This window comes from Capricornis sumatraensis, chromosome 3 (genome assembly GCF_032405125.1).
Source record: "Capricornis sumatraensis isolate serow.1 chromosome 3, serow.2, whole genome shotgun sequence".
Taxonomy (NCBI): domain Eukaryota; kingdom Metazoa; phylum Chordata; class Mammalia; order Artiodactyla; family Bovidae; genus Capricornis; species Capricornis sumatraensis.
The window spans coordinates 172,885,652-172,911,280 of record NC_091071.1 but is presented as its reverse complement, the minus strand read 5'-3'; the positions used below and the strand labels follow the sequence as shown (position 1 = coordinate 172,911,280).

At 49.7% G+C, this 25,629-nt stretch overlaps 1 protein-coding gene across 1 annotated transcript in view; it reads right to left on the bottom strand.

The window, feature by feature from the left end:
- Positions 1-2,901: 2,901 nt before the first annotated feature.
- Positions 2,902-25,629, bottom strand: part of STPG1 (sperm tail PG-rich repeat containing 1) — a 51,602-nt gene continuing 28,874 nt past the window's right edge. Inside the window, exons 5-8 of the mRNA XM_068969461.1 lie at positions 23,738-23,846; positions 16,305-16,470; positions 4,997-5,187; positions 2,902-2,978 (exon numbers count right to left, since the gene is read on the bottom strand). Of these exons, the coding sequence (XP_068825562.1) occupies positions 2,902-2,978; positions 4,997-5,187; positions 16,305-16,470; positions 23,738-23,846 (543 nt within the window). The remainder of the gene's footprint in view (positions 2,979-4,996; positions 5,188-16,304; positions 16,471-23,737; positions 23,847-25,629) is intronic.

The window sequence follows — 25,629 nt, the reverse complement described above, 5'->3', positions numbered from 1 at the left end:
TGAAGGTAAGTCCTCTCCAAAGATGGGTCACTGTCTAAAGCCAGCTGGCAGAGATGCCATCCTCTGCCTGTAGGAAGCTTCGCGTGGTAGATAATGAGTGAGCAAGGGGAGAGGGAATGAAGGAGTAGTGAGGAGGTGAGGAGAAGGAAGGAGCGAGGGAGGGGAGGACAAGTAAGCTGACAGGCAGATGGATGAACGCACGGAGGGCCAGATGGAGAGTTCAGCAGTTGAGTATTCATTGCACCTTTGGGCTCCCCTGGGGGCTCAGTCAGTAAAGAGCCCGTCTGCCACGCGGGAGACCTGGGTTCGATCCCTGGGTGGGGAAGACCCCCTGGAGGAGGGCATGGCAACCCACTCCAGTATTCCTGCCTGGGGAAGGACATGGACAGAGGAGCCTGGTGGGCTATAGTCCATGGGGTCGCAAAGAGTCAGACACGACTGAGAGACTCAGCACAGACCTTTGCTACTTTTAAGTGTGGTCCATGGACCAGCAACATCAGCATCACCTGGGAGCTTGTTCAAAACACACCTAAAACTAGTACAATGTTTTATTTCAATTATATATCAATTAAAAAAAAAGATATGTAGGCTCTCGAGCCCCACCCAGGTCTATAGAATCTTGGAATAAGATCTCCAAGTGATTTTCATGCACATTAAGATTTGGAAAATACTTTATTAAAATATCAGTGTATCCTACTCTTTGTAATCACACCAAGAACTTTCACAAAGATACCACAGCCCAAACCCTACATCAAGTCAGTTAAATCAGAACTGTGAGGCTCGGGCCTGGGCCATATGACTCTCAAACGGCTCCTGAAGTGATCCTACCATACAGCTGGGGCCTGGGGATCCTGGGGCTGGACGGAGCCGTGAGCAGCCTACGACATCTCCAGAGAGGCTGGGTACCACTCAGACACACCCTCAGAGCTCAGGGTCTCAGCTCCAGCCCTGTCTTCTATGGAACACAGGTTCTGCCTGGCCAAGAGCAGCCCTGACGGTGCCCCTGCCGTTCTCCTCCCAGAGTGCCCACTTTCCTGATCCCACTGCAAGGAACTTCTACAGAGGCAGTCCTCACCTGCACCCGGCGTAGGCCCAGGTGTCCCCGACAGGAGCAGCCGGTCTTCTTTTCCATGCAGTCCCACCAGCCTCAGCCTGCAGGGACCCCAGGGCTGGTTGCTTCCAGCCCAGGGACCAGCTAAGGATCCCTGGGGTCAGAGGGACCTAAAAGTCAAGGCCTTTAGATCCAGCCATATTGTCAAGAGTCAAAGAAAGGTGTGGCTTCAAGTGTCAGCCTTAAAGGGGTCTTCCAGAGTTCCTAGTGCCCAAGTGGACAACTGATGACTGCAAAAGAGTTTCCTTTAGCCTGAATAAAAATTTTTTAATTGAAATAAGGTTGTTAACATCTCCAATTGAGAAGTTTCAGGTTTCAAAATTTCCCAGGTTCTCCTGAAGAATCTGCAGATCTGGCGATAGGTAGCAGGCCTTTAGAGGGACACTGGCCTCAGCTCCTGGACCTCCTCTCGCCTCACCTGTTTCGCTCCCTGCCTTGCCCACCCAGCCCTGGAAGTGCTTGACCTTGAGCCTCCCAATTCTGCTCCAACCTGACCCCTAGGACAAGCTAGGACCAGAGTGGATGCAGCACAAGGTGTCTGCCTTTAGGTCCAGACCCTGGACGCTCCTGGGGCCACATTCCAGGCTGCCTCCTGGTCATCCAGAGCAGTGGGGTGCTTGCCGGGAACCTAAGGTTTACAGCAAGGCCAGCTTTTGTGAGAAATGAGAACTCGGTTTAACTGGACACGCTGTTCCATCCTGCTCCCGCCCTCTTCCTCAGCAGCCCTTCCCTGAAAGGAGAAATGGTCAGTGGCCAGTTCCGAGCTAAAAGTCACAGAGCAAAGTCTAAGGAGAGAGTCAAGGGCAAGCGGGGGCACCGGGAGGTGTAGGAGAGGGCGCAGGGGGCTTCCACTTACAAAAGGCAAAGCCATGGGGACGGCTAGGGAAGGAGGGCTGTGCGGTTAACTCTTGCTCCCCTGGGTTCCTTGAGAATCCCTTCTCCTTGCCAAGGGGGGCTGAATTGGCAGGCCCGAAAAGGTTCAGTCAAGATCATATTCAACTTGAGCAGGGGTGAGGGGGACAGAGACCGGGCCAGGGAAGGGGAAAGCCGGGTGAAAGGACCTACAGGCGCCCCGCAGAACCGCTGTGCCCGGGACTCTGGCCCCAGAGGGTCCTGCCTGCACCTGCCCCTTGGGCACAGAGCCAATAAACGGATGGGTTGGCCTCCCCTGAGGGCGGGTGATGAGCTCACGAGACCACAGTGATGCTGCCATGCTCTCCCTGAGGTGAGACACGAGGCCTGAGCTGGCGGACAAGGGCCAGGCAAGCCCTCCAGGTCCCTGTCACTGTGCCTCTGGGCCTTCCTGGCCCCTAGAATTCCGGGAGGGATGTGGAGGTCAAAGGCCAAAGGATGGGAGGGTGCTGGGGCCACGGCCGCAGGGCCCCGGCTCAGCATCAGGCTTCGGGATGGGGCATTGGCCGGCGGTGGCCTCCTCTTGGAGGCCAAGCTTCGCGAGCTGCTGGCGACTGAGCGGGGAGGTGTGCAGAGCCAGCCTGGACAGATGCGAGGGGTGAAGTGACCGAGGCGGGGGCTCTGTCCACCCCTCGCTTCTGCTCAGGAATCCACGGGGCTCAGTGCGGGGTGGGCGGGGGTCTCCATACTCCAGGGGACAGCTCAGGACTAGGACAAGCATGGCAGTCTGCTTGCAACAGCCGGCAAGGGATGAGGGGGAGGGGGCAAGGCCACCCGTGCCACCAGCTGGCACATACACACGAGATGGGCACTCCCTGCTGACCCCCTGGGGTGCCTGGATGGGTGGCTGGGGGTCTCCTTGAGCTCGAATGTGGCGACTACAACACTGGGATCCATTTGTTGTCCTCATTGTAGAGAAAGGACTGCTTGCCAGGGAATTCCGGCCTGTACGTGGCTGTGGAGAGAGAGAGAGTGTGTTGAGAAAGAAAAGGCCAGTCCTCAAGGCCCTTACACTTGGTGTCAGAGAGGGCGGGACCCCCGATCAGGTCCCCTGCCCCCGACATTGTGGGGAGCCAGGGAGGTAGGGACTGGCCCAAGGTTGTCGGGCTCTGAAACTGGCTGGGATGGGACTCAAACTCTGGTTTCCCACCTTCTTCAACTCACCAGCTTCTTTAACAGAAGAAAATTTGCAAAAGAGTTGTATAGAATTTGAGGGGGGCTGGGGAATGAGGAGAGCAATAGTCTTAAAGAAGCTGAGGGTCAGCTGAACAGGGTTTTGCTTTGATTTAGTTCAGAAATTAAAAAAAAAAAAAAAAAAAAACCCTGACAACAGCAGCCAGGATCACGCAGGGCTTGGGAACCACAAGCTGGGGTGACTGGAAACTCTTACAGACGCAGATTTGGCTCACGAGGGAGCCGCTGACAGGAAGCTACCACGGCTCTCTAGGAAGGTCTGCATACACCGGAAGCCAAGAAGGCAGATGTTTGCAGGTGCTTAGGCGGGGGGGCCCGCGGGGAAGCCCACCTTGGCCTAGGGGAACACAGCAGCAGGAATGAGCCTGCACCTGCGCTCCAGGCACCAGCCTGGAGAAGATGCTCAGAGAAGGCTCCTAGAGGACCGGGCCAAGCAGGGGCAGGCCAGGATCCTGCTGTCCCCGGGGTCCTCACGCTCACCACTCACACGGCACCTTAGTACGCTTGCCGGACCAAGCCGAGCTCTGCCTGGACTGGCCAGATGAGCCCAAGGTCGAACCTCTGCCGTCTTACTGGCTTGATTCTCACTATGTTTCCAGGGACAGAGCCGTGGGAATGCATTCTTCCTGTCCGGTCTACCTTGCACTTTACTCACCTGTGTGTGTGGAGGGATGGGGACGCCTTTGGGGGCTGGCACCGGACTTGAGTCATCTTTGCCTCCCTAGGGTGGGAGCCTCAGAGATACTCATTGGAAGACTGACCTTCACAGGCCTGGCAGTCCCCGAAGTCCTGCCGTCCCGCTCCCATGTCACCTGCCCACCAGCCCACCTGTCAGTCCCCAATGCCATGAACTCTTCCATCATGGGGGCCGTAAATGGCTAAAGAGCTCCACTGAGAACTACAGGTAGGTGGCGGGGGGGGGGGGGGAGTGCAGACCACCCGCTGGAGCAAGTCCCCCGGCTGTCAGCTCACCTGTACAAGGGAGCAGAACTAGGTGGCTTGAAAGAGCTGCTCAGGTGGAGCCCTGGTTTATTTCAAGACAGATAAGGCATCAAGGGAAGAGAGTCTGGGTCTCGGCCTTGCCACTCCTCCTCGGGCTGTGACACCTTGCTCTCTGGGCTCTCCCCATCTGGGAAGTGACCCCGTCAGATTAGAACCACAGCTTAAACATTTTTAAGAACATGAACTTTTTAGACAAAAGCTGTGGCTCTTCCCCCCAGAAAATAATGTCTGTGTGCTCCAAATCTGCAGGCAATTTCAAGGTCACAGACCCCCTACAGCCCATCTTTTTGCCTCTTGAAAACGACATTCCTGTTGTCGCTGTTGTCTAGCCACTAAGTCATGTCCGACTCTTGCGGCCCATGGACTGTAGCCCACCAGATGCTCTGTCCATGGGATTTCCCAGACAAGAATACTGGAGTGGGTTGCCATGACCTTCTCCAAAGGACCTTCCCAACCCAGGGGTCGAACCCGCATCTCCTGCATTGGCAGACAGATTCTTTACCACTGAGCCACCAGGGAAGCCCTTGAACATTCACAGCTCTCAGTTACAAATCCTTGGCCTGGATCATCTCTAAGAGCCCTTTCCCCTTAAAAAAAAAAAAAAAAAACCAACAACCTTTCCTACTCTGAAAGTGTAAGCTGAAAAGTCTTCTCTATCTACTCTAACCCCTGTAAACTATTTGGCAAACAGCCTATAAATCCGTGGCATTTGAAGGCCCAGGAATGACAGACAAGTCCAGATTTAGTTTTTACAATCACTGAAACCAGTCCTCTGACCTGGGCCGGGCAGGCCTGGCTGGGACGGCCCCGCTGTCCACCGGCTGGTGTTGGACACGAAAGACGCACTGGAGATGAAGTGCTTGCGGGGCCCCGTGTAGTCCACGATCTCGTACTGCCCGGGGCCTGGCAGAGGCGGCTTCGGGGGCAGAGGCAAAGGCTGGGCGGAGAAGTTCAGGATGGGGTTTCTCCTTTAGAAAAGACAAATCGGGAAGGTGTCACTAAGTCAGTCTGCGGAGGAAGTGGCAGGTTTTAGCTGTAGTGCTGAGGCTCTACAAGAGGACTGGATGGGGCGTAGGAGACCGGTTTCTGCTTCCGGCGCCACTGCCAGTGGTCTGGGGGCCCTGGACCTCAGTCTCCTCGCCTGCACGAGGGTGATCACAATAGGACCTACCCCGTAGGCTTGTTGTCAGGGTTAAACGAGATGACGCCCTTAACACATGGTGGTCAGGACAGGGCCCAGCACAGAGCGAGAGCGCGGTACACAGGGTTGCTGAGGGTGGCTGATGTCATCGAGCTGATCGGGAAAGGCAGACAGCATCAAAGCCATGGGCCAGCTCTGATCACGTGGTTGTGCCTGGCTGGAGCTCAGGGTAAGGAACTGAGAAAGCTTCCATTAGGTTAAACAGCTAGCTGAGGGAGGGGTTAACTTTTCCTTCTAAACCACATGCCCTAGCCCTTGCTTCAGCCCTTCACTTTATGGCAAAACTGAAATGTGAAAAAAAGTACAGGGTGGACGCACAGTGCACATTCAAGGAACATACTTTTTAAACGAGAGAGAGTTTTCTGGAAACTGCTTTTAAATTGCTCCAACTTCATGCTTCCTTCCCTCATCCATTCCCACAGTAAGAAACAAGAAGTGCCAAAGAGCATGTATATTTTAAGACTAACAGCTTTATCGGTCTTTCAATTTACCATCTAATTTTTAAAGGGACTTTTACCCTTGTGCTAAAAATTCTAAAAACACATTTGATCAGAACAAAATGCAGATTGACTGGAGATATGAATTGATATGGACAAGCCCTGCCAGGGTTGGTTTCACTTATCCTTCTAAAATAAATTTAAACGTCTCTAAGTGGGATTAAAAATAACTGACATAATTTGCTGGGCACAGCAAAGACATGAAATAAACTAATATTTTAACAGGGAAAAAAAAAACAAAACAACTAAGGCCTCACTTGGGCTCAACGGGAAGAACATTAGTGAGCCTCTTGTGATGCCTACATGGCCAGGAAATGGGATAGGCACCCAGAATTCCAAAGGTTTGCCTTCCCAAGATTAGAGGTTGCCCTAGCATTGATGTTTCACAAACATATTCAATGTTTTTTCTGGCAAGGCAGGAGGTAGGAGTGGAGAAACACTGGGTTGGAAATCAAGAGACCTCTGGATAACAATCACCAACAATTGAGATTTCGATTGGTTTTAGTTCTGTCTCCCCATCCTTCAGGAAAGGGAGTCTTCTAAAGCCTGTGACTGAAAGAATAAAGAGAGATGAAACCTGTACCTGAACCCCTCACTCTAATTCACTCTGAGACTGAGTCTCCCCATCTGTAAAATGAGGGGGTTGGACATGATAACCTCTAAGCTGTGACCTCCCACTGGGCCTTGATTCAAAAAGTCCCACTGGGGCAGGGGAATGTGGGTCCCTCCCTGGGGAACTAAGATCCCACATGCCACAGGGCAACTAAGACCAGGCATTCTGAAGCCCATGCGCCACAACGAGAGAGTCCACGTGCCCCAAGGAAAGATCCCGCATGACACAACGAAGACCTGACACAGCCAAACAAATAAAAAGAAGAGAATAAAAAGAGAAAAGCGCTCAGGTAATGAGCACAGGTGAAAAAAACAAAAAACAAAAAGCAAAGAGATCCACTGGGTTGCCCAGGAACCCTGAGATTACAGTAAGGATCCCTCTTCTCCCCCAGCCACGCCATAGAAGGGCTGCTCACTCCCACCTCGCATTCGGAGCTTCTCCTCAGGTCTTGCACCAAAAGATAGGAGAGGTTTCTTAGAGCCCTGAGTGGCCCCGGGAGATGCACCCCAGCTTGACATCAACCCATCCAAACAAAAGAGGGACTGAGATCCCCAGCGCTGGAATTCCGGTGCCCTTTGGCCAACATCTTCTGAAGAGAGGTGTTCTTAGACTTGGAGAACTAGAGGTGACCTAGAGATGTCTCATCCAACCTCCTTATTTTGCTAAAGAAGTTGGGGCCCAGAGAGAGGAAGTAAGTCACCCGATATGACAGAGCAGGTGGGGAGTCGTGCCGGCTCTGGAACTCAAGTCTTGGTGCCTAGCCACGTGCAGAGGGCCTCTTGGCAGAGGGGTGTTCTTGATTTTCGGAGTCACATAGGCCTGAGTTGGAATGCCAGTCAGCCAAGTCCCTGGACCTCTCTTCCCCCCTTATAAGGGGACGGAAGACTGGAGAAAAGCTATGTCAGGCCCCCAGCAGAGCGCCAGCACACAGTACATGCTCAGTAAAAGGAGTCATTGTTATTCCTGCCATCCCCTGCAGTACCACTGCCCGCCGCCTGATCCCACATGGGCAACAGAGCCTCTGAAAGTGAGGTTAGGGGACCCCTCGCCAGAGTTACCTGGAGGCAGGGTGGACACTCCCATTGTCAGGGGGTGGAAGGGGTGCTGTGGGCAGCCTACTTGAGGCTCACATCTTGGGAAGGAGGAACAGATGGCTTGGATGCTTGTATTTAGAATAAAGGTGTCCACGGGGAAAGGAGGAAAAATACATTGCCTTCTGGAGTTTGGGGGAGAATAGATACATGTATATATATGGCTGAGTCCCTTCCCTGTTCACCTGAAACTATCACAACATTGTTTGTGAATTGGCGACACCCCAATACAAAATTAAAAGTTAAAAAAAATTAACTGAAGAAAACCATAGCAAAAAGCTAAATTAGTCCATGAAGTTTGAAAATGAACATAAAAGTCTTAACAAAGTTTGAACTTCCCCCAGATCACACCTCCCACAGGGCCAGCTGACCTCCCAGCCTTGCTCACTAATGTCAACACAACCCGGGGCTCATTTTGAGGGAATAGCTTAGCCCAACCACTTCTAACAGGTCTAACGTGAGGCTAGACTATGCCACTAGCCATTTTAGGGAAGTATATACATCTTTATATACTAGGAGTTGCCTGAATAGCATATACATTTATGCAAAATAAAAATCACAGATGTGCCTGAAAAAAAACATACATTGCCTCCTTTCTTTCCCTCCAGTTTGCATGGAAGAACTGATTATATATAGTGTGATCCACCACTCTCGCCTTATTAATAAAAGCTGGAGTCTAGTTGTTCTGAGCACCTTCAGGAGTTTGATGAGTGTGTGACTGGCATCATGATTCCTGGAAGTTAGAGCTGGAATGGGCCAACCACCATATGAGGTCACCCCATGGGTCTGGGTCACCCCGAGCCTAGTTCTTTGAGTAGACTGAAGTGTCTATTCTCCTGACCAGAGATGGCCTGCAGGGGGCTGGGCAGGTGGGATCAGTCTCTCACCAGATTCTTGCTGAGAGTGAGTGAGAGCTGTCCCTCACCCTCCCCTCCATCCACGTGTCCAGGAGAGGCTTGGCCCCACCAACTCAACTTGTGGATCTTTGGAGAGTGTCAGCCCCATATATGGCTCTGTGCCAACACTCTGGGGAGTCCAGACTGTAGTGGGCTAAGACACAGACCCTGAATGCTCCCTAGGGTTGACAGTCCACTGCTAGTGACAATCACAACTGGTGATGACTCAAGGCAGTACAGGCTTCGCACTCAGACAGGCTTGAGTCTGAATCTCCACCTCCCCGTCCACTAGCTGTGCATCCTTAGAAAACTCTCTTAACCTAAGCTTGAATTTCTTTATCTGTAAAGCAGTAGATAATAATACCTGCCACCCAGGGCTGTTATGAAGATGAATGAGTGCTGCTCAGTTCAGTTCAGTTGCTTCGTCCTGTCCAACTCTTTGCAACCCCATGGACCACAGCACGCCAGCCCTCCCTGTCCATCACCAACTCCCGGAGTTTACCCAAACTCATGTCCATCAAGTCGGTGATGCCATCCAACCATCTCATCCTCTGTTGTCCCCTTCTCCTCCCGCCTTCAATCTTTCCCAGCATCAGGGTCTTTTCCAATGAGTCAGTTCTTCGCATCAGGTGGCCAGAGTATTGGAACTTCAGTATCAGTCCTTCCAAATAACACCCAGGACTGATCTCCTTTAGGATGGACTGGTTGGATCTCCTTGCAGTCCAAGGGACTCTCAAGAGTCTTCTCCAACACCACGGTTCAAAAGCATCAATTCTTTGGGGCTCAGTTTTCTTTAGAGTTCAACTCTCACATCCATACATGACTACTGCAAAAACCATACCATCTTCTAAAACATGAAATGTTAGAATAGATTGCAACTGGGTGAATCCAGAAATCTCCCCTAGAAGAGGTAACATTTGCCCTGAAAAGTAAGCAGGAGTTCTTTGGGTAGAAAGCATGGACAGCCAGTCATGCTCAGTGTGTGCACGCTCAGTGTGTGCACGCTCAGCCATGTCTGGCTCTTTGTGACTCCATGGCCTGGAGCCCTCTAGGCTCCTCTGTCCGTGGGATTTGCCAGACAAGAATACTGGAGTGGGTTGCCATTTTCTACTCCACGGGGTCTTCCCAATCAAGGGATCGAACCCATGTCTCTTGTGTCTCCTAAGAAGAGGGCATTTCCTACAGAGGAAAGAGCAGGTGCAAAAGCCTGGAAGTGGGACAAGCCAGGACTGGGCACAAGGAGCCAGAGGCTGGGCCCTGGACCGCCTTCAAGCCTCCATCCACCCATCAATTCTGGGTTGTTCACTTGGGTTTCTGACCATCCCCCTTACAGACCCTGATGGAGAGTGACAGGAAAACTCCTACCTATGGCCTCTCAATGCCACCTAACTCCCAGGTCACCTCTCAGAAACACCCAGCACAGCGCTATCCAACAACTCCAGGCCTTGCTGTGCTGGTCCATTTTCCAGGACCACCTCCCTTCCCTGGGAACTCTGACCCCCTCTTCGCTTCTCACCTCCTCCAGGGAAACTCTCCCAGCCACTTTCCTCCCCGTTTCCCACCTTCCTTCCCTGGCTCCACAGAGGAGCATGGGTTTTGGAGTCAGAGAGACCTGGATTCTCTGCTCCACCTCCTGAGCGAGTCTGGATCCTCTGTGAACTCTGTGTAACCATCCCGACCAGTGATGGAGCTGGAGACCACTAGACAATGTGAAAGCTCTGAGCACCGCGTGGCTGGCCCCTCAGAACACAGCAGCCATTCTTCTCTGCAAGAAACACAGTAGCTTTTCTATGCTTTTGACTTTCCTAGCTCTCTAGCAGAGGGAACGGTGCCTTATAAGATCCTCTGGAGGAGGGCATGGCAACCCACTCCAGTATTCTTGCCTGGAGAATCCCATGGATGGAGGAGCCTGGTGGGTTACAGTCCATAGGGTCCCAAAGAGTTGGACACGACTGAAGCGACTTAGCACGCATGCCTGGTGTCTTATCCATCTCTGAGGCCCTGGTCCCTATTCCTGAGAACATTTGCCTGACTGCCGAGAAAAGCAGGGGAGTTGAAGCAAGCAGGGGAGCCCAGGCATCTAAACCCCACCTGACGGTTTTATCGTCATCCAGGGCTGGTCCTTCTGTGTCACTGTGGGGCTGGGCAAATCACCGGGGTCAGACTGGATCAGGCCCAGGGCAGCCACAGTGCATTGTGACCAGGGCTTTTATGAGCCTCGTCACCCAGCTATAAAAGCCAATCTGGTTCTGCCCGGAGGAAAGAAAACATCTATCAAAGGCTCTGAGTTGGCCACAACTGGATTAAGTTGTGTTTGCATCTTCCAATGTGAGCTATTTGCAAATCACCCTGAGAATAATGAATGTGTCCCACAACGACTCCGCGGGTCACTGGGGGAGGGCATCGGAGACCCTCGGGACACTCCCAGGCATAGATTCACTCTGCCTCAGGGATTCCCAGGGTCGGGAGGAATAAAGGGGCAATTTTTTCTCATCATTAAAGGGCAGCCGATTGCCTCTAGGGTGGAATGTGGTATCTGCTTAACAGGGTAGCGGGTGACAGATTACAGCCGCTTGGGAAGAAGCATCCCATATCTAATTGAAAATCCCAGGGGAACTTTAGGTGGATCCAACATAATTACCCAAATTGGAGCAGGGCCAACGGGGCTTGATTCTTCGGCTCTGGCTGTGACAGGACAGCGTGTCTGAGCAAAACCAGTGGCTTAAAAACTCCAGGAAGCAGATCAAGGGTTAGAAAGATGTCAGTGGGTGTTTCACCTGGTTGCTGGCGTGAATTGGAAGGCAGCACCTAGGAGGAACTATTTTGATCTCCAAAAAGCCCTCACCCTGACTCATCCTGAGCCCTTGAGTCATCACTGTGACAGATACTGAAGACCTGAAGAAATGAAGCCCTAGCTGATGCGCCTCCTCCAAAGACCCCCTGGGAGCTGTGAAATCCTCTTAGCTTTTGAGTCAGCAACGTGGCCATAGCAAAGAGATGCTTGGTGATGTGTTCTGCAGCTGAGGGGCCCAGAAATGACCACACCAACACCCCTCCAGGCCCGGCGTAGCATCTGCCCTGCAGGACCACTCGAGAAACATTAGGTGAGTGTAGAGGACTCACTTGCTCACACATTTCAATAAAAGTACAAGCCACACTCATAGAAAGCTTATAGTGTGCCAGAACTAGTGAACTGCATGGATGGACAAAGGAGCCTGGTGGGCTCCAGTCCATAGGATCGCAAAGAGTCAGACACGACTGAATTGACGTAGCATGCCTGCACAAGCCCATTATAAAGTGTCAGCTCAGTTCAGTCGCTAGTTGTGTTCGACTCTTTGCAACCCTATGGACTGTAGCACACCAGGCCTCCCTGTCCATCACCAACTCCCGGAGTCTACTCAAACTCATGTCCATCGGGTCGGTGATGCCATCCAACCATCTCATCCTCTGTCGTCCCCTTCTCCTCCTGCCCTCAATCTTTCCCAGCATCAGAGTCTTTTCAAATAGTAAAGTGTTCTTGCCCCAGTTCCCAGAGGGTGAATTTGAATTCCCAGGGAGTTAAGTGACCCCCAACCCTGCCCCCAGCCTCCCAGGGGAAGACAGGAGTCTCGGGGGCCTGAGCCCCTGCCTGTGCTTATGCCCACGATGCCACAGCCTCTTCAGCCCATTCCCAGCTCAGGAGGCCAGCAGGGGTCGGTGACATGGGCTCAGCCACTCCTGCAAGAATGACCATCTCCCCTGTCCTTTCTGCATCCTGAAGAAAGCAGAGCCCAAAATACCATTTTTGCAAACTGGAACCCCACCCGGGAACAGGGAACCATGCACGTGGCAGCAAGAGAAATAAGGACAGGGCCCCCACGTCCCGTCACATGCACGTGACCCCCGGGCTTCCAAAACAGAGACACGGTGATGATGCTCAGATTCTCCACCGCTGCCCCACACAGCCCCGGGGATCTGAGTATGAGGAGGCTAGGCGGAGCAAAGTCTCAGAATGTTGATGGGGAAACAACGCAGACCTTCTCCTGGGCCTGGCAACCCCAGGACAGGACAGGTGCCCCTCCCTCTCCCTCCTCCCCAGGGTCACAGGAAAGGAAACAGAATTTGAACGTGAGAGACTGTGAGTTTGGATACTCCTAAAATGTGAGAGACTGGCGTTTGGATGCTCCTGAAATACTACCATATCCAGCTGTATCTGTTCTTTATATTACATCCCTTTCTCTATCATCCACCATCAACAGATGGATGCTATTTTGGAATAACCAACAACACGCTTTAGCTTTATCTCTTTGCTTTAAAAAATGAAATTACGGATTTCTCGATTTCACCCTTTCCGTGTCAACTCAAAAGGATATCCCGGACCTTCTTCTGTGGGTCCAGGCTGGCTCCATGTTCACTGTCCCCAAATGCTCTCCTGAGGGACAGACACAGTGAACAAAACTGGGTCATGGAGTGTCAGAAATGGAAAGATTTCCCCTCTTTTCACACATGGAGAAACAAAGTCCCAGGGAGGCACCAAGGGCAGCTCCCGACCCCAGAGCCTGCCACAGAAACTGGGGTGCCATCCAGTCACCAGAGTGAACCCAAGTTTAAGGGACACTGGGTCTGACGTGTCCCTTTACTGCAGGACCTGTCAGAGCCTTGAACAACTTAACAGACCTTCTCAGAGCCCTTAACAAGTTCATGTGCACTGTGATGCTGCCAGGGGCAGAAGGATAGTGTGCAGCGATGCCTAGGTTTAGTAAGCAAGCACCATCCATTCAGGAGGCATCACGGAGAGCCAGTGGGCCCAGAGCCACCCCCAGACGCGCCAGCAGCACTGCCCTGACCCTGCTGGAAAGATGGCCCTTGAGGATGTGTGTGGCCACGCAAACTCGGGGCCCCACCACCCCGCATTTGGGGGCACATTCCTCTGCCCTGCTCTGGAGTTGTTCCTGGAGAGCCTGGCTGAAGGAATGCAACGTGAGCTCCCCAAAGCCTCCAGCTCAGCACCAGAAACGGCTAGGGCCTGCTGACCGACAGAGGCAAATGCCGTAAAATGAGACTGTTTCAAACCACTCGTCCAAACTCGAAAGAAGGTCAAATGACACAGCTCTGAAGAAGACAGCTGAACACGCAGCACTCTCCCCTCTCCTCTCATGGGTTCCCTGAAGAAGCTTCCAGAGTTGGGATGGGGGCTTGAGCTGCCATACCACAAAACAACTGCCTCCTCTACCCTTACAAACCCTCTCTGGGATATAGAAGAACAGCGGCTGTAATAAGAAGAGTGAACGATTTTCAAGCCCTTTCTTATCTAATCCACACAGGTTCTTATGCTTAGTCACTCAGTTGCGTCCAACTCTTTGCAACATCATGCACTGCAGCCTGCTAAGCTCCTCTGTCCATGGGGATTCTCCAAGCGAGAATATTGGAGTGAGTTGCCATGCCCTCCTCCAGGGCATCTTCCCAACCCAGGGACCAAACCCACTTCTCCCGCATGGCAGGCAGATTCCTTACCGACTGAGCCACCGGGGAAACCCAAGAATACTGGAGTGGGTAGCCTATCCTACTCTTTGCGACCCCATGAACTGCAGCTCACCAAGCTCCTCTGTCCATGGGGATTCTCCAGGTGAGAATATTGGAGTGGGTTTCCATGCCCATCCCACTGGGGATCTTCCCAACCCAGGGATCAAACTGGGGTCTCCTGCATTGCAGGCAGATTCTTTACCAGCTGAGCTACCAGGGAGGCCCTGGTTCTTATCTGCACTTAATAACACAGGTTCTTCAGTTCAGTTCAGTTGAGTTGCTCAGTCATGTCCAACTCTTTGCGACCCCATGAATCGCAGCACACCAGGCCTCCCTATCCGTCACCAACCCCCGGAGTTCACTCATACTAACGTCCATCGAGTCAGTGATGCCATCCAGCCATCTCATCCTCTGTCGTTCCCTTCTCCTCCTGCCCCCAATCCCTCCCAGCATCAGAGTCATTTCCAATGAGTCAACTCTTCGCATGAGGTGGCCAAAGTACTGGTTTCAGCTTTAGCATCATTCCTTCCAAAGAAATCCCAGGGTTGACCTCCTTCAGAATGGACTGGTTGGATCTCCTTGCAGTCCAAGGGACTCTCAAGAGTCTTCTCCAACACCATAGTTCAAAAGCATCAATTCTTCAGTGCTCAGCCTTCTTCACAGTCCAATTCCCACATCCATACATGACTACTGGAAAAACCATACCCTTGACTAGACGGATGTTAGTCGGCAAAGTAATGTCTCTGCTTTTGAATATGCTCTCTAGGTTGGTCATAGCTTTTCTTCCAAGGAGTAAGCATCTTTTAATTTCATGGCTGCAGTCACCATCTGCAGTGATTTTGGAGTTCTTATCTGCACTTAATTACATGGAAACATGGAGGCTTGTGGAGAAGGAGTCTCTGCCAGAGAAGGAGCTGTGATCCCCACTCAGGTCTGCTGACCCTGAAACCTGCCCTCTCTCCCACTCCACTGAGGGGCAGTGTTGCCCGAGCCAACCCGGAGGCAGGGAGCCCCTGACATTTGGAAAGAGCCTGTTCTTGGAGACTTTCCTTTCCTGGTCCCAAGCCTTGCAGCATGTGAAAAATGTCAACATACAGAACCCCAGATCCTTAGGGCATCAGGGACTTAGCTGGTGGACTCCATCTGAGGTCTGAGTCCCGGCTCCAGGTCCTGGGTTGGACACAGCAGGCTCACATCTTGCTCCTCTCCCTGACCCCTGACCTCTGACCCCTTGTCCTGGGCTGATGGTCTGATCAGACCCAGTCTTGCCGTGTTCCTGGCCTGCCCACCCTCTCTGACCCGCTGTGGCTATGGTCCCCACCAGCTGCCTGACCTCTCTGGAGGGTCCCAGGTGGCTACACCTTTAGTCCCAGCCCAGCTGGTCAGCCCTCCCTACAATCACTGCTGCCTGGAGAGAATTATGGAGGGGTTCGGACTTAGAAATGACAGGATGACTGACCTTGATGGTCTTAGTTCTAGAAGTTCTAGACCCGTTTTGAGGAATATTAAGCCCTGTGAATTTTTGAGTCTCTGAGGGGAAAGTTACATTAAATGTATGGGAGATTAAAAACAGTAACAGCAATCCCTGTCATCACGTTCAAAATTTGTTTTGAGTCACCATTCGTACCTACTATGTCAATACTTGGTTTTCAATCTGAAAGCAATGTTCAGATAAATTATCCCCACTTTACAGTGGAGGGCATGGAGGCTCAGAGGGGTTAGGGCAGGGCTGATGGTCACACAGCTCAGAAACAGCAGAGCCAAGGTTCAAATGCAGCAGGTCTGACCAACTCTAGAGTCTAGGCTTTTAACCTATCAGTACAAGACTATGAGAGCATCATGGCTCCCATATAGCCTGCCACCCCAGTGGAGAGTTTCTAAAAAATAGAATAATATCAGCACCAGGGGAGTACAGCACTGTGGGGAATGTTGGACGATCCAAACCGTCCTGAGCCTGAGTCCCAGAGGCACCTCCTTTTAACTGTGTGGACTTAGGCAAGCCTCTCAGCCTCTCTGAAGCCTGACTTCCTTCTCTATGAAGCAGAAACAATCATTCCTACAATAAGGGTGTCATGATCTTTGAAGATGTTAAGTTCCTGTTAGTTGCTCAATAAATACGATGCACTCAGCAAGTAGTTCTTGAGTACCTGCTGTGTCAACAAGCACTCCATGAGAGCTACCCAGCCTGTGTCTGCCAAACTGTGACATCCCTCCCTTTCCCCCCATGTTGGGGTCCTTCCCCAGAAACACCTTTCAGAAGAAAGATCAGAATAGTCAGGACTCACGGGATCAGAGTCTTTTTTTGAACTTTGGGATGACCATTTGGGTTGTAATAACCGGGTCCTGGGCCTGTTGACGTCAGCTTTAATCCACGGTTGGTTTTTGATTTGAAACAAGACATCAATATTTTTGGCGACTGCTTCACAAGGGATTCATTGACATCATAATGCCCTGAGAGGAAAGAAATTTTAAGACAGAATAAATAACCCTTCTCAAATAAATAAAAAGCAGTGCCTTACGCCTAAGAATACATTTAATAACTATAAGGCAGTATCGCTCCAGGATGGTCAAGTAATCGGGTCCGCCTGGAATAACTGAAAATAACATTCACCATTTAGAGGACATGTGTCCATGCATCACAGACTTAACTCATTTAATCCTCACAGCAGCCCTGCAAGGTGGGTATTAGCACATCCATTCTGAACATGAGGAAACAGACTCAGAGACGTTCAGTACCTTGCCAAGAGACATTCGTCTAACCAGAGGCTAAGCCTAGCATCTTCCTGTATAAACTAAGGACAATAATTCTTCCAACAACCGGGAGGCTGCGGTAGTAAAAGAACCTTTTAGGTTCCTGGAATGCGGTAGTTGTTCAGTAACTGTTATGCAGTTTGTTGTTGTTGTTATTTAGTTGCTAAGTCACATCTGACTCTTTTCGGACCCCACGAAATATAGCCCGCCAGGCTCTTCTGTCCATGGAATTTTCCAGGCAAGAACACTCGAGCGGGTTGCCACTTCCTTCAGGGGTTCTTCCCAACTGAGGGATTTAACTTGTGTCTCCAGGGCTTCAGGCAGATTCTTTACTATTGAGCCACCTAGGAAGCCCAATAATTCTTAATTATGTAATTCACAAATATTTATTGAGCACCTTCTATGTGGACCCAGAACCATCTGCCTTCAATGTCCACTCATTTCTATCATACCCTGTCTCAAGAATAAAAGTACATTGTGCACAAAGCTATAAGGAAGAAGAGAATGATCTGGGTGGAGGTAAAGAGGGAGCAATCTCACCCCTAAAGAGCTGGTGGATTAGTTACTCAGTTGTGTCCAACTCTTTGCAGCCCCATGGATTATAGCCTACCAGGGTCCTCTGTCTGGTGGATTCTCCAGGCAATAATACTGGAGTGGGCTGCACGCCCTTCTCCAGGGGATCTTCCCCTCCTAGGGATTGAGCCTGTGTCTCCTGCATTCCCTGCAGTGGCAGGCAGATTCTTTACCACTGACCCACCTGGAAGCCCAAAGAGCTGGCAGTCCTGTAAGTGGGTGCAGGCATTTCAGGGTGCAAAGCAGCACTACTAGGCAAAGGCCTTGAAGATGCTGCACACTTTAAATATATTTATATATTGATATGAAAAAATATATGAAAGAAAGTGAAGTCACTCAGTCGTGTCTGACTCTTTGCGACCCCATGGACTGTAGCCTACCAGGCTCCTCCATCCGTGGGATTTTCCAAGCAAGAATACTGGAGTGGGTTGCCATTTCCTTCTCCAGGAGATCTTCCTGACCCAGGGACTGAACCGGAGTCTCCTGCATTGGAGGTAGACACTTTACTGTCTGAGCCACCAGGGAAGTCATGTATGTGTATATACTTATTTGTGTCAGGTCTTAGTTGCATCACATGGGATCTCAAGTTGCACCACATGGACTTGCCAGTTGTGGTGAGCAGGTTCAGTAGTTGCGGGCTCAGGTATACTTGCCTCGCGGCACATGGGATCTTAGTTCCCCAAACAGGGATCGAACTTGTGTCCCCTGCATTACAAGCCAGATTCTTAACCTCTGGACCACCAGGGAAGCCCTCCAAAATGCTGCACACTTTGACCCTGGTTTACCATAACTTGGAAATTGAGAAAATTATTCAACATGATGGAAAAGCTCTAAGCCTGAAGATACACACCACAGCAGTAGCTGCAGTGTGAGACATGGTGATGAGCATAAAGGTCCAGGTACAAGGGCACAGTTATGGGGGAAAAGCCCACTCTGGTGGAATATCAGCCCTGCGGGTAGTAAATGCAAGGACTGTGAGGCCCATGGCAGTGTTCTTGAAAATCAAGGTGAGAGAAAACAAGTAAGATAAAGCCTAACAGTCTATACTGCATGTACTATATCAATGCACAGCTGGATACACATGAATTAAAAATAGGCGGGAACCCAGAAAAGTGGGGGAAACTACATTAATGGTGGCATTGTGCATGCAAAAAAAATTTGAGACTTTCTAAACATCCTAAGGCTCATTTCGTTTTAAAAAATCAACTTTTCCATTGCAAGATCACTGAAAACAGCAATATGGGATCTATTAGCAAGATTTTACTTAAATGGGAATAGTGATGGCAAAAGTGAAGGGAAGAAGAGTCTTCATGGAAACAGGTGGATAGATTATCTCTGTGCTGAAGGGCAATTTGGTCACAAATATCAAAAACCTTAAATATTTTACATACCTTTCGACTTAGCAGTTTCACGTTAGGCAATTTATCTAAGGAAATAATCTCAATTGTACACAGGTGTGAGCTATAAGGATGTTTGCTCCACTCTATTTATATGAGTAATCAGTTTAAAACAACCTAAATCTCCAACAAGGGAGCATTTTTTCCCCTTAAGTTAAGGCACCACTGGATAATGGAATACTACACGACCATCTGGGCTTCCCAGGTGGCACTAGTGGTCAAGAACTCGCCCACCAGTGCAGCAGACTAAGAGACATGAGCTCCATCCTGGGGCTGGGAAGATCCCTTGCAGGAGGGCATGGAAATCCACTCCAGTGTTCTAGCCTGCATAATCCCACGGACAGAGGATCCCGGTGGGCTATGGTCCACAGGGTCAAAAAGAATCAGACACAACTGAAGTGACTTGGCACACATGCATTAACAAAAGATGTTCTAGGAGAATTTTTATTTTTTTAAATCAGAGGATAATTGCTTTACAAGATTTGTGTTGGTTTCTGCCATACATCAGCATGAATCAGCCACAGGAGGGCTTTTAATGACATGAAAAGATAGTCCCAATATACCCTAAATTAAAAAAAAACAGATGTCCAGTTAGCAGCATTTATAATACTGGTATATGAGATGGTTAGATAGCATCACAGACACAATGGACATAAATTTGAGCAAACTCTGGGAGATAGTAGAGGACAGAGTAGCCTGGCATGCTCCAGTCCATTGGGGTCTCAGAGTCAGACACAACGTAGCAACTGAACAATAAAACAATATATCTCTCAAATTATCTCCCTGTTTCATTTACACACATATTTATTTTTTAATTTTTATTCCCCTTACCAAAAAAAGAAAGTTTGAAGCAATGCTTGATTATAAAATGTTAAAAAGCAGAAACAAGCAGGAAAGGCATTTATGCTCTCACAGCCCAGAAAAAATCAGGTGAATACTCTGCTGTAGTTACTCCTGGTCCTTCTCTCGTGCACTAGATGCTGGCTCACGGCGCTGGGCCCACAGTTCGGATTAAATTGTGTCACCCACCCTTTTTCTTTTTGGAAAGCTCTTCTTTATTTTTTGTTGCATCAACAGTGTCTTATTGCTGCTTTCATTTGTATTCCTTTGGCTTTTATTTATTTTTTATAGTTTATTTACTAATTATTTTTGGTTGCACTAGCTCTTCATTGCTGCTCTCAGGCTTTCTCTGGTTGCAGCGAGCGGACCTACTCTGTGCTGCAGCGTGTCGGCATCTCGTTTCGGTGCCTTCCTTGTTGCAGAGCACGGGCTCTAGACCTGTGGGCTTCAGTAGTTCCACGTGGGCTTTAGTTGCTCCATCACACGCGGAATCTCCCCAGGCCAGGGATTGAACCTGCGTCTCTAGTGCCCTGCATTGGCAGGCAGATTCTTATTTACTGCGCCACCAGGGAAGTCCACCCCCCGTTTTTCAAGTGACACTTTAAGATAGAAGTATTTCCCCATGTTCTTATAACTTAAAAAAAAAAAAGAGGAATAGAGAGGAGATCTGGGAAAGGTCAGTTTTCATTTCGGTCCCAAAGAAGGGCCTTACCAGGGAACGTTCAAACTACTATACAGCTGTGTTCTTTCACATGCTAGTAAGGTCATGCTCAAAATCCTTCAAGCTGGGCTTCAGCAGTTGGTGAACCGAGAACTTCCAGATGTAGGTTTAGAAAAGACAGAGAAACCAGAGATCAAATTGCAACATTTGTTGGATCATAAAGAAAGCAAGGGAATTCCAGAAAAACATCTACTTTTCCATTGACTACACTAAAGCCTTTGACTGTGTGGATCACAACAAACTGTGGAAAATTCTTAGAGAGATGGGAATACCAGACCACTTTACCTGTCTCCTGAGAAACCTATATGTGAGTCAAGAAACAACAGTTAGAAGCAACCAGACATGGAACAACTGACTGGTTCAAAATTGGGAAAGGAGCATGACAAGGCTATATATTGTCACCCTACTTATTTAACGTCTATGCAGAGCACCTCATGCGAAATGCTGGGCTGGATGAATCAGAAGCTGGAATCAAGATTGCTGGGAGAAACATCAATAACCTCAGCTATGCAGATGACACCACTTTATGGCAGAAAGTGAAGAGGAAGTAAAGAACCTCTCGGTGAGGGTAAAAGAGGAGAGTGAAAATGCTGGCTTGAAACTCAGCATTCACAAAACTAAGATCATGGCATCTGGTCCCATCACTTCATGGCAAACAGAAGGGGAAAAGTGGAAGCAGTGACAGATTTTATTTCCTTGGGCCCCAAAATCACTGCAGATGGTGACTGCAGCCATTAAATTAAAAGAGACTTGCTCACTGGAAGGAAAGCTATGACAAACCTTGACAGCATATTAAAAAGCAGAGACATCGCTTTGCCAACAAAGGGTCATCTAGTTAAAGCTATGGTTTTCCCAGTAGTCATGTATGGATGTGAGAGTTGGACCATAAAGAAGACTGAGTGCCGAATAACTGATGCTTTCCAGTTCTGGTTTTGGAGAAGACTCTTGAGAGTCCCTTGGACAGCAAGGAGATAAAACCAGTCAATTCTTAAGGAAATCAACTCTGAATATTCATTGGAAGGACTGATGCTGTAGCTGAAGCTCCAATACTTTGGTCATCTGATGCAAAGAGCTGACTCATTGGAAAAGACCCTGAAGCTGGGAAAGATTGAAGGCAAAAGGAGAAGGCGGCTGCAGAACATCAGATAGTTAGATAGCATCACTGACTCAATGGACATGAATTTGAGCAAACTCCGGAAGATAGTGTGGGACAGGGAGGCTGTTGTGCTGTAGTCCGTGGGGTTGCAAAGAGTCAGACATGACTTAGCAACTGAACGACAGCATCAACAAGAGAGGAGGACGGTGGGGAAGTGCCTGGCCTTGTGCTTGGAGCTCCCAGACTTTAGAAAATCCCGTCAGCCAATGTGCAAAGGTGGGCATTCTACTCAGAACCGAAGGCAGACCAGACAGGGCCCTCAGCCCCGGGGGGGCCAGGTGCTCAGAGCAGCTGCAACACAGCAGAATTCCAGTCACAGTTCCACATCTGGTTTCTTTCCACACCGGGAGAAGCCGAAACCACAGCGTTTGCCCAAGAGGTCTAAGCAGGTTGCTTCTGTCAGCGGAGCCGATTCCCCAGGCTCTGGCCTCTGGCAAACTGGGGGACACTGGGGAACTCTTTAAGGAACCAGGCCTCAGAGCTGGATAAGGGGCCTGGATTCAAACCCAGGTGTGGAACCCTGTGCTGGTCACATGCTTTCTGTATATCATTTTTGCATGTTAAGTAGGGCTGCGATAATAATAATGCGTGCTAAGTCACTTCAGTCATGTCCGACTCTTTGTGACCCTATAGACTGTAGCCTGCCAGGCTCCTCTGTCCACGGGATTCTCCAGGCAAGAATACTGGAGTAGGTTGCCATTCCCTTCTCCAGGGGATCTTCCCAACCCAGGGATCGAACCCACATCTCTTACGTATCCCCCATTGGCAGGCAGGTTCTTTTACCACTAGTGCCACCTGGAAAGACCAATATGATAATAATAATAACCCACATTCTTTGAGTACACAGGTGCAATGATCCCTGGGGCTTTGAAAGCTTGTGGCAGACAGTAGGAACTTAAAAGATGCTACTGCCCACCTCTCCCCTGCCTGCTGTGTTTCAAGGGGCCCCTGAGGACCCTCCCAGAGGGAGGGGCTGCCCACATTCCTAGGCTCACTGGTGGGACCTCTGGCCCAAACCCAGAGGTTTGTTCTGTCTAAACAAACAAGGTGGGGTTTTGCCCGTGGTGATGCAAGGCAGGGAGCTTTAGCTGGGGCTGAACCTCCTAATTAGGGCTGGTTTTGTTATTCAGCCTCAGACTGATCTTCTCAACTTTAATCTGGATTTGCTGAAATCTGACATGTGCTGCAATTTTATCCACACCCTGCTCCGAGAAGCGTCACTGCAGAGACACTCCTTCCCGGCTCCTCCTCTGGGCTCTGGGGCCCGGAGCTCCCTCGGGGGTCTCTGGGACCCATTTGGGAAGGTCTAATCTAACCAGTGTTCCTGGAGTGAGGACTGTTATGTCACCAGATCTCTCTGGAAACTTTTCACTAAGGCTGGTGCAGGGCACAGGACGGGGGCAATGCCTGTCTCCACCCAGCAGGGAAAACGTTTGCCAGCAAGCTCCGTGCGTTCCTGAATCCCAGGGTCAGAAATCGCCTCAGGAGGATGAGGGTGAGAGGCTCCTCTGGGCTGAGGCCTGCCATTTCTTAGCTGTGTGGCACTGAGCCAGTTGCTTCGCCTCTCTGGGCCTCCTTTGCCTCATCTGAAACACAGGACTAAGAGTACGGCTCTTGGAGGACAGATGCGTGAGGACCGCGTGCAAAAAGCACAGCGTAGGCGCTCTGTGAACAGAGCAATTTCCCAGTGATTTGATGTTAAATGATGATGCTGCTGGCCGGCTTGGGAGGAAAGGAATATCGCAGCCCAGTGCTCAGGGGTCACTCTGCCTTCCCCTCAGGGTCTGCGATGGCACCTGGGGTGTGCGCACAGGCACCCTTCAGGCTCGAGAAGACACCTCTCCAGCTGCTGCCCGAAGCAGGTGCGCCGGGTCTCAAAGGGAGGCAGACCCCGGCAGCCGGCTGTTCTTCCACTGAGTAGGGAGCTGATCCCCTCCTCTTCCTATAACACCTGCCTGCACCCCCACATCCCGCAAAGCCTGATGTGAAAGTGTTAGTCTTTCCGTCTTGTCCAACTTTTTGCGACCCCATGGATGGTAGCACTCCAGGCTCTTCTGTCCTGGGAATTCTCCAGGCCAGAATATTGGAGCAGGTAGCTAGTCCATTCTCCAGGGGATCTTCCCAACCCAGGGATCGAACCCAAGTCTCCTCCATTGCAGGCAGTTTCTTTACTGTCTGAGTCACCAAGGAAAGAGACTCCCTGTGAAGGAGCGGGTGCCCTGCTGATCAGACCTGAAACAGGAAGCCTCAGGTCAAGGCCAGTACAAAGCAGCTACTTACCTGGGGCAGGTCCTGTTTTAGAAACAGTGAAAAATCCTCTCTGGGTTTTGGACACAAACCCAGCTCGGGCACAGACGTTGTTTGCCTGCTTGCAGCAAGAGTCGGAGGCCTGGGGGAAGAAAACAAGCGCAGTGCACTCAATGCCTTTCTTTTCTTTGTCCCTCTTGTCATGTCAGGACGACTGGCACTTTGGAGTTAAAAATTTTTTTTTTAAATCCGTTCTCAGGAAATGAGCAGATGTGAGTGGAAAGGGTCACACTGACTGTGCCTTCACCTTCGCCCCAGCTGCAGGGGACGACGACTTTTCATCAGCAGCCAGGGCCTTGGGGACCAAACGCAACACCGAGGACAGTGCCCTGGGCCAGCCTGCAGACTCGGCTTCGCTGACCACCTCCCTCACTCAGGGAGGGGCACCCTGCTCAAGCTGTTTAATTCCTCTGGATTTGAGTTTTTTTCTCAAGATGGATCAGATTATTCTTGCTCGACTTGAGGCAAAGAGCCATCGGGGTGGGGATGGGGGATGCCCAGTCAATATAAGTCACCTGCCAGAAAGTGGGCTTTTAAAAAATGTGTAATGTTACATATAACTAGAATATGAAGAAAATCGCTAAAATTTTTACTGAAAGACATAAAAGAAAACGTGATAAATTGAAAGATAGATTGCGTTTCCAGATTACCCAAAGCTATAAAGATTTCCACCCAATTTATCTGTAAACTCAATGCAATTGCATTTAAAATCCACTGGGACATTTGTAAGTTGACAAAAGAATCATAAACCTAGAAGGTAAACACGTAGGAAAACTTAGAATACGTTTAGCGATATGGATTTGGTTAAGATAGACACAGCAAATTCACCCAAAGCAACACTTTGCACTTTGAAACGTTCGTGTAGCTATAAAGTTATTGACATGGGAAGATGGTCACAAAATAGTATATTGGAAAAAACTGCAATATGTTTAGTTTGAGCCCAGTTGGGTAAACTAAACACACAAATAGAAAAATAAAGTGTAATAAATAAATAAATAATAAATAGATTTTTAAAAAAAGTTTGTAAAGGTACCTAGGCAAATTATTTTCATTACTTTTTCCTCTATGATTATCATTCTTTTTGAACACTGAGTCCTACATATCCCCACCCTCATTCCTCACTGCTCAAATAATCCTTCTATACGTGCAGGATATAGGACTTACAAAGAAATCGTGTAACTTAAGATTGTGATGAGATTTACAAAGTACTGTGTCGTCTTGACTTTTCTGGACTGACCAGAAGATAAGAATTTTGGTCGACTCAGGCAGTATACAGTTGAGAGTGTTCAGAACTCTAAAAATAATTCTGGAAAAAAAAAAGAACCCTGAGATCATTCTTATGATGAATCATAAATATGTTAAATGCCAATTGGCAGTCAGTCTCCTATATTCATTAGATAAAAGATGCAATAAAGTTGTACCTGCCATGGCTGGGACTATTTACTGAATGAGTGAAACTGTTTGCTGGGGCCAAGATGGCTTGAATTTCTGTGATACTTCTTTGTCCAAAAAAAAAAAAAAAAAATGTTTCTGAAGAAATGCAGATGGCATTTTGATTTTGTGTTGACAAAGGTAGAGGAATTCAGTTTTTCCCAGGGTACCAAATGGCCAGACTGCCTGCTGAGAGGGCAAACAAAAAGATCAGATGGGCCAGGCTAATTACTGGACACGGGGAGAGGAGCCGGATGCCGGAGAGGAAGTAATAACAGGGCCCGAGGGAAAGGCTTCGAACAGAGAATCTGGGGGACTACACTTAAGCAAAGCCAGAGAGAGGCCTTGACAGCCTCAAAGCACAGTGTGGCTAACAGGATTACTGCATTTCTGCTGCTCGCCCGTTGACTCAACCATTGTTCTCCAGGTCTGAA